Source organism: Magnolia sinica, chromosome 5, assembly GCF_029962835.1.
Source record: "Magnolia sinica isolate HGM2019 chromosome 5, MsV1, whole genome shotgun sequence".
In the NCBI taxonomy this organism is placed as follows: Eukaryota; Viridiplantae; Streptophyta; class Magnoliopsida; order Magnoliales; family Magnoliaceae; genus Magnolia; species Magnolia sinica.
In genome coordinates this window covers 86672692-86686005 of record NC_080577.1, presented here as the reverse complement: position 1 = coordinate 86686005, position 13314 = coordinate 86672692, and the positions used below count along the sequence as shown (strand labels likewise).

At 38.1% G+C, this 13314-nt stretch overlaps 1 protein-coding gene across 1 annotated transcript; it reads left to right on the top strand.

Moving 5' to 3' along the window:
• Window positions 1-5702: 5702 nt before the first annotated feature.
• LOC131247378 (calcineurin-binding protein 1-like) lies at window positions 5703-6681 on the top strand. The gene is made up of 2 exons (XM_058247698.1): window positions 5703-6111; window positions 6218-6681. The coding sequence occupies exons 1-2, from the start codon at window positions 5809-5811 to the stop codon at window positions 6311-6313; spliced, it is 399 nt and encodes a 132-aa protein (XP_058103681.1). The 5' UTR covers window positions 5703-5808; the 3' UTR covers window positions 6314-6681.
• Window positions 6682-13314: the final 6633 nt, after the last annotated feature.

Here is a 13314-nt window from a genome sequence, read left to right as displayed (position 1 = left end):
GTCATCTGCAGGTTCCTATAGACTAATATTGTATTGTTTGCATTCAGCACCCTGCCTTCCTTCAATAGGTGGCAATTTTGGGATCATGTTTTTATACGTTAGGTCGTAACATAACATTAACATGGCCTTTCTGTTGCTTACGCTGTGATTTTGAATGCCAGGCCTCGTACATAACAGGGGGTGTTTTTGTGTTTACATGCATAGGTAAATCCATTTTCCATTTCCAATAGACTTGGATAGCCTTAGATAAAAAGCTTTTTTATGGAGGATTTAACTTTTATGATTATTCTTTTACTTGATCTCTAATAATCTCTCTTTTTAGATTCTAAATAACTAGTCGGGCTAGAGTATGAAACACAAGTGAAGTCTAGCATTTTCCTTGGGGAATTGATGCAAATGGATAAATTCTAGGCTGATTCTAGTCATGATCTTCTGCAAATTTAGATCTGAAATTTCTATGAAAGTAATCACAAGAAAATGGATAAGAAAATATCTAAGATTGTGGGAGTTATCAAAGAGTGAGCTCGGATACCAGTTAGCTGAGAAGAGCCATAATCTCTAGTTGCGGTAAGTACCTTTCACTAAAGTTACTTAACTTACATTTAAATCATTATCTCATTCTTTCTTATATATTTCGATATTTATTCTTTAAATGTTTATATTTATGATTCTTTGTTAACTGATGTTGTTAATTAGTATTTAGGCCACCTAGTGGTTTAACAATGGATCCCCCCATTTAGGAATTTATATTGAACAAGTACAGTCAATTGAATGAAAATGCTTGTTCTTTGTGGATTCCTAAATTGTCCCATTTTGGACAGTTTGGTACCATACCATGTACTTAGGTTGTTCTCATTTTCAGTTTACATATAGTTGAAATTTCATTAGTGTCTCCCTATATTTTTTCCGGATATGTGGTTCTTTACCAATTGGTTTCCTCTATCCATGTGTAATGGATTACATGTGGCAACTAATTAGTATTGAATTTTACATATATCTGGAGAATATGGGGAGGTGTTGTCGAAATTTCGGCTTACATGTAAACTGTATGAGGATAGTACATGGTATGTTACCGAATGGGATAGAGACAATTAACACCTCTAGACAGAGACAAGTATGATTTGTGGCTAATTTATTTGTTTCAGGTATCATTTTTTATATATAAGGTCATTCGACTGAAAATGCTTATTTGATGTGTGGTATTAGGTGGTATGGAATTACAATGAATTAATGTGGTGCATTAAATGCTTTTATAGAATGCTAAATGCCTCTTTAATCAAATGAACCATACATCTGTTTTGTTTTGTTTCAGGAATATAATCATATTTGTTGAAGTCCACTTCTCTTGTTGTAGATAAGAATTTGCTGAGTCAGGTATAATTGTGTACTTACCTATAGTCTTAGTTAATTTATATTTTTATTACTTCAAGTATAGATTTGATATTGAATTTGGTATGCTTAATTTATATTTTGTCACTTTATTTTACTATGCTAGAATTTATTTATTCACTTTAAACACATTTAGTCAGTAGGGTCCAATCATCATTTTAACATCAAAATTGACTAGATTATCTCATTTGTTGTGAAATGCCGTCATTAAGTACCAAAATATAGATGGACAAACATAGGTTAAGTCCAGAATATTTGGATGGACTTATGCATTTTATTGAGTTTACAAAGAACAACGGTGGTGGATTTGATCATTATCTGTGTCTGTGTGTGAAATGGAGAAATGGGAGTGGGATGTTCACTCTTGGAGAGATTTATGAGCATTTGCTCATTAAAGGTATTGATAAGTCATACACACATTGGATTTTTCACGGTGAAAGTCTTACGAAAAGTAACGAGAAACCATCATCATCGACATTTGATGATCAATCCGATGATGAGTATCCTAGAATGGAGGAACTTGTTAATGATGCATTTAGAAATATTGAAGAACATGCTGATACTCTTATGGATGATCTTAGAAGAAATGAAAATTGTCATGAAGACCTTGATGCAGAAAGATATAAGGCTTTATTTGATGATGCAAGACAATTTTTATACCCTTCTTGCCCTAGAGAACTTACAAAATTATCGATTACTATTGAGTTATATAGTTTAAAGGCACGTAATGGTTGGTCAGATAACAGCTTTAATGATCTTCTTCAATTGGTTAAGAAGTTGTTACCAGTAGAAAACACGTAGCCAGTGAGCACATATCAAGCAAAAAAGATGATCAACTCATTGGAATGACTTATGAGACTATACATGCATGTCCCAGTGATTGGTTTATTTATTGGAAAGAGTATAAAGATAGAAAAAATTGTTCAACATGTCATACATCGAGATGGAGGTCAGATTACTTGGCAAAGAAAAAAGACTTAGAGTTCCATCAAAAGTTTTGAGATGTTTTCCTCTGATACCAAGGCTACAGAGGTTATACAGGTGTACATTCAATGTAAATATAATTTTAATATTATTCTATATACCTTTTATTAAAAAAATTAATAAATAATCTTTTTTTTTAAAAAACTTTATTTCTAGTGTGCCATGGATAGTGGAGCAAATGACTTGGCATTCTCAATTGAAAGAATATAATGGTGTTATGCGGCATCCATCTGATTCATCAAGTTGGATGATAATAAATAACAAGTGGCCAAGTTTTGTTGAAGAATTTTGTAATGTGCGTTTAAGGCTTGCAACTGATGGATTTAACCCATTTGGACATCTTAGTAGTGTCGACAGTTGTTGGCCTATCATTATAGTGCCATATAATCTACCCACTTCGATGTATATGAAAAGAGAATTTTCAATGTTAATGGTATTGATACTAGGTCCAAAAGGACTGAGTAAGGACAATAATGTCTACCTACAACCGTTGATTGACGAGTTGAAGAATTTGTGGCTTAATGGAGTGTCAACATATGATTCTCATTCAAAGACAATTTTTAATTTGAAAGCCATTTTAATGTGAGGAATTCATGATTTTCCTACATATGGGAGTTTATCAGGATGTGTTACACATGGACAATATGCTTGCCTTGTTTATGCCAAGGGAGCCATCGTTGAACGACTTAAGAGTGGCAAGAAGTACTCTTATCAGGGCCATCGAAGATTTCTTCCTATTAATCATGTTTTTAGGACTCAAAAAGCGGTATTCAATAATAAAGTAGAAGAGTTACTTATGTAATTGTATAATATTGTAGGAAAAAGTCAAAGAGTTACTTGCTATTGAAGGAAGTAATTCCCACGACATCCTCAATGATCCATTGACTCACGTGTTTGGTCCTGATACAAGGGGTTGTGTTCGAGGTGTTGGGACCACCATTTCCCAATCACAAATCAGGGGGTTTGCTGCAGCTCTTGAAAAAATCTCTTCGCATAAAAGAAAAGTAGAAGAGTAATCGTTCAAAATTCAAGAGCTATCTTCTAAAATAGATTTTCTTATGGACCAAATTGGGGGTATCAAGGAGATGATTCATGTCAAATTTCATTGAAATCCTTCTTTTTAAAATTTAAATAGTAATATATTTTTTTTCAATTATCGTATATAAACACATGGTGTGGAACTTTATTATAACAGCAACATATGGATTCGGTTCAACCGGAGAATCTACAATCGACTGGTGGACCCTCAGCTGGGAATCATCAATGTGTAGAGAGAATGCGGCCATGCAAGTTGTACTCTTAGTGTAAAGGACTCGTTGCTCAAGGGCGAGTTATTTTGGTAGATGGGCCCCAAATGATTCATGACAAACCTCTTCGGGAAGATCTTTACAAGGTTGCCATTGATATCATTATCAAAGGAGACGTTGAATTGCCCGAGTAAGACTGATATCATTCGACTTTAGGCGAAGTTGGAATTGGCTCATTTGTTGCATGACATCATTGCTTTACTGAGTTCACCGATTAGCGACAATAGTCTAATACTTTTTTGGACACATGACCTTTTTGGACTGTATATATGTTTTGATTGTATAGCTTGATTAGTTGTTTCTATAAACTGGACATGATAGATGTAATCTAGGTTTGTGACAAATGTGTTGATGGCTTCGATCATCACTGCATGGTAAGGAATTATATCATAGATAAAACACTTTACTGAAAGTAGACTCTACCAGTTTGGCTAACACTGCATTGTTGTTGCCTATTTTCAGGTATCTGTATAGGAGAGATTTGCTTCTTGCATCAGAGTTCAATATCATGACTGATTATATGTTGTCAGGTTTGTCAATTCAAGAGTTCAATATCATGTTGTTTATCTATTGATCGTTTGGCCTAAAACATCAGATTGTTTGATGGGTTTTGATTTTTAAGCTTTTTCTGAAAAATTTTCAACTGACAATCATGTGAGTCGTAAAATCTTATGATCAGTTTTAGTGTCCTGCCTTCATCACTCTTTTCTGGATAATATCATTATCTGGAGGGTTGGCCATTCCTTCTTAGTTGGATTTGGACTTTGGTATGCTGTTATTATGGTTTTTCTGTCTTTATTAATAGCTTTTGTTTCTATGGTTAGTGCTTTTCTTGTTCTTTTAAGAGCCAAAGGAGAGTCATTCGAAGAAGTGAGTGGTCATATGTAACATTTTATAAAAGAAAGTAAAATATGTGACGTTTCTGAATATTAGAACACAAGCATGATTGAGAGAGAAGCTCCATAAGCTTGATTCATAGACTAAAATTGATAAGCATATTACTCCTTTATATATTTATAGATCTCTGCATTTGCAGGTTGTAGGATTGGCAAGGGCAATGTTCAAATGTTGTAGGAAGGTTGAAGGAATGACTGATGTGGTTGATATTGTTGGAACGGGAGGTGATGGGACAAACACGATTAACATATCAATAGGGGCTTGTATTTTAGCTGTTGCCTTGGGTGCAAAAATTGCCAAGGTGATGCTCCTTTCACATAAGGAATAATGTTGAAATTATTCTAGTATGTACTGTAATTAATTAGAATTCTATGTTATGGCAGCAGCAAGGAAACAGATCCAGTTCTCCTGGATGTGTATGAGATGCTTTGTTACAGATGTATGAGATGCCTTCAGTAAGTGAAACAGGAATACTACCTGGTGAAGAACAAGCTTGAATATTTATTTTCCTACCACTCTCTGTTTTTACATAAATTCTATGTTCATAATTTATTATTACTTTTATTTTTACAGGCCTGTAGCTACTAATGTAAATCATTGAATTATATGAGAGATTTCTTATTCCTTGTAAATTTGTTTCTCTATGAAACACCTTTTATTATTATTTTTTGAAGTAATTAGTCGAAAAAAATTTCAAGAGCAGAGGACATAAATGGAAGGATGCGTTTGATGTTTCCCTGGAAGGGGTACTGAGAAGATTCCAGGAGTAGAGAAGGACATAAATGGAATTAAAAAAATTAGGAATGGGAGATCTTGTATGTTGTATTTTGTATTCATCTTGGGTGGGGTATATTGATGGAGGGACAAGATGTTGAAGTAGATCGGTGGACGGTTGGATGGATGTGGTTGGTGGATTTTATATTGATTGGTTAGCTGCAGAGACAGTTATTAGTTGCTATTGCAGTCTTTGTAGTCTGTGCTGCGCAAATACATGGACAGGAATAGAATGGAGCCTGTAATTTTTGTAAGGTAATACTCTATATTTATTTTTTTGTTTAGATTTGGAGTTGGGGCTCCTCTGATCTGTTTAGTTCTTGCTTTGTTTTGATGCTGGTGTTTTTTTTTAATCCAGCAGCTGCTTAAAACACCCAATGACCTATGGAGTTCATCATTTGAAGATCCAGTTCTTCAAAAGGCTCTTGAAACGAAATGGAGCCAAGTTCTGTCCACAATGAAGCATGTCCATATCAAGCAAGCATCAGAAAAAAAAAATATGGAGGCAGCCGCCACTTTACTGAGATGCACCTACAACTTTTACCGTGAGAGCTCATGTGGAACACTTCCATCAGGTATTAACCTGTATACTGTACCATCTCATTTAACAACAGAAGGACCATGCCAACCATCTAAGGACAATGTCGACTACCTTGATTTGAGCGCCCCGAGGAAGCTTCTCTTATGGGCATACACACTAGTGCATTGTCATTACTCCAACATTCTAGCAGTTGTAAAGCATTGCGAAGAAAATGCGAAGGTGATAATCCTGTAACCTGAGATCCTTAACAAGTTCATGTGAAGGAGAAAGTAGATTTTTTTCCCCTGATTGTTTAGTGTTGTCTGGTGGTTGTTGAGCAATGCAGTTTGCCAGAGTTAAAGAGCCCAGAGTTAACAGGGATGTGCATAGGATTAACAGCAGGCAGTTCCCGCGTCAAACAGTAGGTAGCAGCATTCTCTAGGCCTTCTCCAACCCTTCAGGCAACTGATTCAAGCCCAACAGCAGTAGCAACAACACCAATACTTTCAGCCACTACAGGAAGGGATGTGCACAGGATTAACAGCTAGTGACATGTACCAAACTACCTTGGAAGTGGCGCCGAAGGAAGCCCAGATCCCTCTAATGGCAGATGGAATACCGGGCTTGAAGAACTAGTGGAAGAGATCGCTCAGGTTGTGGGGGATGGACGAGAAGACATTGAAGAGGAGGATTTGCAGCAAATGTCATATCTGAAGGCAGAGTGATCATTTTAGAAAAGAGCAAGGAATTGTTGGATTACAGAAGCCTAGAAATGATATGTTGTATTGAAATTGGAAATTGGAATTGAAATTGAAATGTGTACAATAAAAGAAAGAAAAGATTATTATGTGTGTGAATCATTCTATTATCTTTTTCTTCTATTTATGTAATTATCTAGCATATAATACAAGTAGATTACATACCCCACTCTCTCTCTCATACAATGAACAAAGGGGTTTTAAATATTATTAAAATTCCATCCTAAAATCTGACCGTTGGCAATATTAATAAGCATGCAAAACCGTTTCTAAAATTTTGTGCCTAAAATGTGACCGTTGGCACCAGAACGGTTTTAAACCGTTCCTAAAACGGTACCCAAAACGGTTCTGAACCATTCCTAATTCCATGACGCCTCATTTAGGAATGGTAGTAAACCGTTCCTGAAGCATTTAGGAATGGTTTAAAACCATTCCTAAATGACGATTTTGGTGTAGTGAATGACCCTTCGACGACCTTTTTTTAATTTGCCTTTTTTCACACAACAACTAAGTGTATGGTGGTCTTAGGGCCTGTGGGAGTTACAGTGTGCGTCCTAGCTTTGTGGTTTTGACTAATATCCAATGCCATCTAATGAAATCTGATGGTCATATTAAGGAGGTACTAAGGGCTCTTTTGGTTTGACTTTCATTGATTTGTGGTACTATTGAACTCTGGAAAATATGTTTTAATTGATTTGTGACTCTGGGATACATCTGACAATTGACCACCATCCGACCTAAACCGGCCATGGGCATGCCAATCTGATTCGCTGGTCATCTTCGGGTCTTGCCAGGAACCCTCCACTGGCGACCAATCCAGGCTTGTAAGGTCTTTCATAATTTCAACATGATGGAGTACGTTTTGAGCTCTCGAAGGGTCACGGTAATTTGGTCAGGATCAGATGGGTTAGCCCACAGATTTGGTGATCCGGTCTGTTCACTAGTTCCAATTAAGATCTCAAGAGCAGTACCCTGCCCAACTTATATGGCCATACGACGAGTCTCATGCTATATGGACGCATTTATTGATAGTCGGCTAAAGTAAAAGAATAGTTTTAATCTCATTTTGGGTAGGGTGTTTACTTGTACATGGTGTGGTGGTGAATCAACTAGGATCGTTCATCTAATGGGTATTACCATGAATAACAATTTTGTTTTTATTATTTTTTCAAAACTAATACTAATTAGTCTATCCTAAAAATTAGGTCAATTCATGACTTAGGTGGGCCTCACCACATACAACAATTTAAGAGCAGTTACCCACCCATTAAAACTTCCATGATTATTTATAGGGTCCGCTAAGATCTGGATCAGACATCCAGCCCATCCATTATGTGTGTCCCACTTGGATGAAGAGGCATGCCAAGTTTCAGTCATATCCAAAACTTAAGTGGGCCCCGCCAAGTGCTTTTAGATGTTTTAGCACGTTTTCACACAGTTTTAGATGGTGTGACCCACCTAAGCTCTATTTACAGCTGATTTTTGGGATATTTAGTAACCTAGAGGGGACCCACCAAACGCACAATGTGGATGTACGACACACATCACAGTGGGACTGTAACACCCCGGGTTTTCAGGGGTCGTGTAGGAACTCGGCTCCCGAATTCCCAGGTGCCACGGGTGCCTTAATGGGCTTCAGATTTTAATTACATTTAGATGATTTCATAAACAATGGAGAGTTTAGCAAGGCATGGATCATAAGTAAGTCATTAAGTAGTATCAAGTGCCACTAAATATAAAAATATCAAAACCACACATCCAAAATCATCTAAATAGGGAACTAGTCCCACCCATACATGACCCAAAGTGATTAGAGCCCTAACCCATACCCCGCGGTAGCCTGAACTCAAACTAGAATGATCCGCCGAAAGTCTGGAAGTAGAGAAGCTCCTCTTCCTCATCCATGCTCACCTCGCTCAGCTCGTCGAGCTCCGCCTTACCTGCATCTAGTAAAGGGTCTGGTTGGTGTTTTAAAACACCGTCCCAGAGTGAGAGTAAGTAGCTGATTCAGTGGGTTCCATTACCCATAAGTTACATCAAATAACAATTCCATGATGAATTTAATGAAAAACATAAATTTATAAATCACCAACTAGTCTTTGTTAATTCGTATGCGTGAGTTATGTATGATGCATGACCTCACCCACAACACTCCCTCAAGCGACTTCATCTCACGGTCGCGCATAACCAACACTCCCTCATTGCGACCTCAACTACCAAGTCATCAAATCGTAGCTAATGCGATACATGAATAATGTTAACCAAGTATTTAGTTAATTCTGTTTATCCAGCAGGTTGGAAAAATTGGTACACCCCAACGATATCAATGCTCTTATCCATTTGTGAGGCTCGGACTCCTCAACGCACGAGGCCAGGACCCCACGATCCTTGATCCCATAGGGGTCCCCGCCCTTGATTGCAAGCACGTGGGGAGTGTTGGAAAGTGGGATTACTCGCAATTACTATGGGGAGGCTCATCACCCCAGCGTAGGCCGACAGCTTGGATACATTGTCCCATTCCACCATGCCTAGCTCACGAGATTATGGATTAGTTTTCAGCTGTTGTTAGTGAGCATCAATGGGCGAGGGATGTTCCAGGTTCCAAATAGGCGTGAGCAATCATGATTAACAAGCATGGTTGGTCAGTCGGTGGACTAGACTGCTCAAGTTTAGACGAGCACGTAATGCACGATATCGGGTGCAAGCAAACCATGTAGTCTCACTACTGTCGCCCATTCGTGTCCAACCAAATCAGTCAGTCTGATTATAGGGTGGTCCAACCAATGGGTCCACCCTCACAATTCCCAGTTCCTGACTAACCCAGAGAATGTGTTGTATTTAATATCACTTCAACAATTAAGAGTTCATCTTCTAGCACAAGTGAAATCATGCACACAATACATCGAGTATAAAGTTTCAGGTTATTAATATAAATGCAATTACTCTTAATAACATGAGTTAGACGTGTGTGCGTGTGGTGCTGAATTACCAAAGAGACCAAGGACAACACACCACTCATAGTACAAGAATACAACAAGAAATAGTATAATCATATATGTTATAAGGGAAATCATGCTAGAATCAAATATGAGATGATCATACAACACTAATTTCATGCTCAAACATGTTGAAAACCAAACAAATATCAATTTATCGTTGTATGGATATTGGTGGACCTAATATGTAAGTTTCTAGCCAGGTTTTTTCGAAATCACTCATGCACATTACTCTAACATCCACAATCATTAAATTTATCGTAAAATTGGCACTTGGCCATGTAGGGATAATGGTCCGCACTTTGTGGTGAACTATTTGATTCACGGCGCCCTTAGGGTTTAAGGTGTTAGGAAATCGTCGTTGAAATGCTTAAATAATCATATAAGCTTGTAAGAATTGAAAGAAATTAAATACAAGACCTAAACTTACAAACATAACTCAATACTTACCTTCAATCGTCGCCGAATCGACACTAATGAAAGACAATGTTATTACAGAGGAGATGAGAGGGTGAAGGTGCATAAACCTTCGTACTTCTAAGTTCTCCTTCTCTCTTTCTCCTCTTTTCTCCTCTTTCTCTTCTCCGTTTCTCCCCTTTTTTTCTTATTGAAGTTTGCATGGGAGGAGGGGGTGCCTAAAAGAAGCCCTTATATAGTATCAGATTTGGTGTAAATAGCCCAAATGGCTAAGTTTTTAGTATACTAGCCCTATAAGAGGGTCTTTCTAACTTCTAAGGCTCATTATGGGGTGTAAATATTAATATACATCGTAGGATAGTTATCTCTATCGATGATCTACGTATGGACATGATCGGCCCGCCATTTGGATGCGCCAATCAACAGATATGATTAGAAGTCTGTTCAACTGTCACTGATGGTCGATCAAGGCCGCGGCTATACAGATATGAGCAAGGAAATATCCTTACTCTACGTGTGAAGTTTGGTCATAAACCGACGATCCGAAATTCTCAACTTTGCATAAGAGTGGACGACCCAATTCACTTAAGTTTTAACTTCTTCCTTTAGGGTATTTGCACTTCTCATGCACTCGTCCTTCGGCTCAAGTTGAGCGGTTTTGGATACTATCCAGGTCTGATTCCCACGATGGACGTCGAGTCCAGTAAGACGGACATTATTCTATAATTTTGGAATTAATGGCCCACTAACGAGCGACATAGAGCTTGTTCGAAAAATCGGGGTATTTCTGAAATGAATTAGGTATTGAGATTTCTCATGGGCAATGATTAAGGTTTGGTGTTGAGGGTCAAATATTGCATATCAGACCCAGTTATTGCATGAATTTACAAGCATGATACCGTTTAATGGCCTGATTTAATTGTATTTGTGATGCAGAGTGTATTTACAAACATGAACTGAAAAAGGGTGCTTAAACCATGGATTTAACACTCTGATGACACCCAAGGTAAGGGACGGACTCCAGGGGACGAAGATCGATGGAATTATGCATCAAGGATCCGAGAAAATCAGGCCATTCACGTTAAAGAGGCCCGAAATTGGTGAAAAATGCAAGATCACATAGTTCTTGCCATCTGATTGGCTCAAAACTTCATACATGGCCTGAGGGCCATAAATTAACCGTACATATCAAATTTCAGCCCTCGGATCACTATGGAAGTGCCCCAACTGACAGATCAGCCCATAAACCGTTGATTCTGGGCCCACCTGATATCTGGAACTATCTAACTTTGGTCTCGACGGTTTAAATAAGATGGGAAAATGAATGGATGGATCAGATTGTTGAAACACATCACAGTGGGGCCCGTATGTGATGTGCGTGTGCACAGCACACGTAGACCCGAGCCGCACCGAGCCAACAAACGCGGGTCAGCGCTGCTGACCCGCTTCTTCTTCCTAAAATGGCAACTGCCGTATTGGCGCAGGAAACGGACGGACGCTGTCCGTTTTGCGGACGCTTCTGGGCCCCACACATTATCTCAGTGGACAATCCAAACCGTCCATCTTGTAGAGGGCCATGAAATCTTTAAACCCATGCTGAAATTTTGGACCCATGCAATCACACATGCGCGATACAGAGGCCACAAACAGGCGGTCCTGCGACGTTCAAAACGATTTTTGAGGTGATTTCTTCTCTGGGCCGCGTCAATGGACGTTCAAAAGCACCCATTCTTGACCGAAATTTTGTTCTGAATCAAATGGACGGGGTGAATTTTCCAGAAAATACCTCTGTGGGGCCCACCGATCACGTCAGCGCCGGACGTGCGAAAGGCAACGCACGTCCGCGAAATCGGACTTTCCAGGCAGTTGTGGCCCACCATCTTTGATCATATGGTAGATCTGAACCGTCCATCGTGTAGGCCAGCCAAAATACTTCCAAGAGACGCTGATTTTACAGAAATAATGCAAGGAACGCGAGAGTTATGAAGCCCCGAACTTGGTTGCGAAAAGGCTTTCGCTGCGCGTGCGATAGCTTCCCAAATCCGATTTCCACCACTCCAAAAGCTATAAAAAGAGTTCCAAACGTGGAGAAGAGGTCATGCTTGAATAGGGGACGTCAGATAGAGAGAGAGAAGCGGAGAGAGAAGTTTTTGAAATTTTTATGGTGGGATGTTCGACAGGGAGCTAGGAAAGTAATTTTTATTTATTTATTTTTTTTTCTATTCTTTTCTTTCTATTGTATTTGTTTTGGATCCAGCCCATTCATGTTGGGCTGAACCTCTTAGCTAGGGCTAAGAGGTAAAGCTTGCAGTGTGATGGGGGACCTTTTTGCTTGTGCCTTTTGTTTAGACTGAACTGATATTGAGTTTAGTTGATTATTAAAGGAATATTTTTCTTAGTCTTTAATGGTCTGTTGTGACTGAAATTACAATGGGTCTGCAATGGCTTTGAATATTTCTTTTTCCCTTTTAATGTTTATGACGTCAGGAAGCCCTGTTGTTCACCATCGTCTCATGGGCATGGTCGGATGGCGACACCCTTCCTAATCTTCATACATTATTGATTGGTTAGTAATTAGTTTAATCCTGTTGTTTGCTTTGTCTCCTGGGCATGGTTAGATGATGGAATCCATTTTAATTCATATACCTTTCATCTTGTGAAGACTAGATCAAGTAGGTTCAGTTTGATTTCCATGATTCTTGATGCAGGCAAAAGATCTCCCTGATCCCTACAAGTGGATCCTCTGAATCCCTAGTTTCTTTCCTTTAAATTCCTTAAAGTTTTAGATAATTATTCCACAATTATTCCTTAAAATTCCATTTGGTTAGATCGCATCTTAGTCTAGTTCTAGTTCTACTTGGTTTCAGATAACGTACAGGTATCAGTCCCTGTGGATTCGACCTCGGTCTTACCGAGTTTATTACTACATCACAACCCTATACTTGGGGAGTGAACAAGTTTTTGGCGCCGTTGCCGGGGTTACGTTTTTCTGAGATTAATTAGTTTTAGAATTAGGTTAGGATTAAGATTTTACTAACTTTAGGATAAAAGTTTTTATTTTATTTTATTTTTAGAAACTATTATTTTATTTTTAGAAACTAACCTGTTTTCCTGTTTTGTAGGATCCTGAAATAACTTCTAAACTGGTAATCCCTTTTTAATTCCTGTACTTTTTTATTTTTAGAATTAGGATTTGAGTTTTGAAAATTTTCTATTTTCTGGTATTTTTTTATTTTTAGGAACTAGTTTATTTTTAAACTTTCATCTTTTGT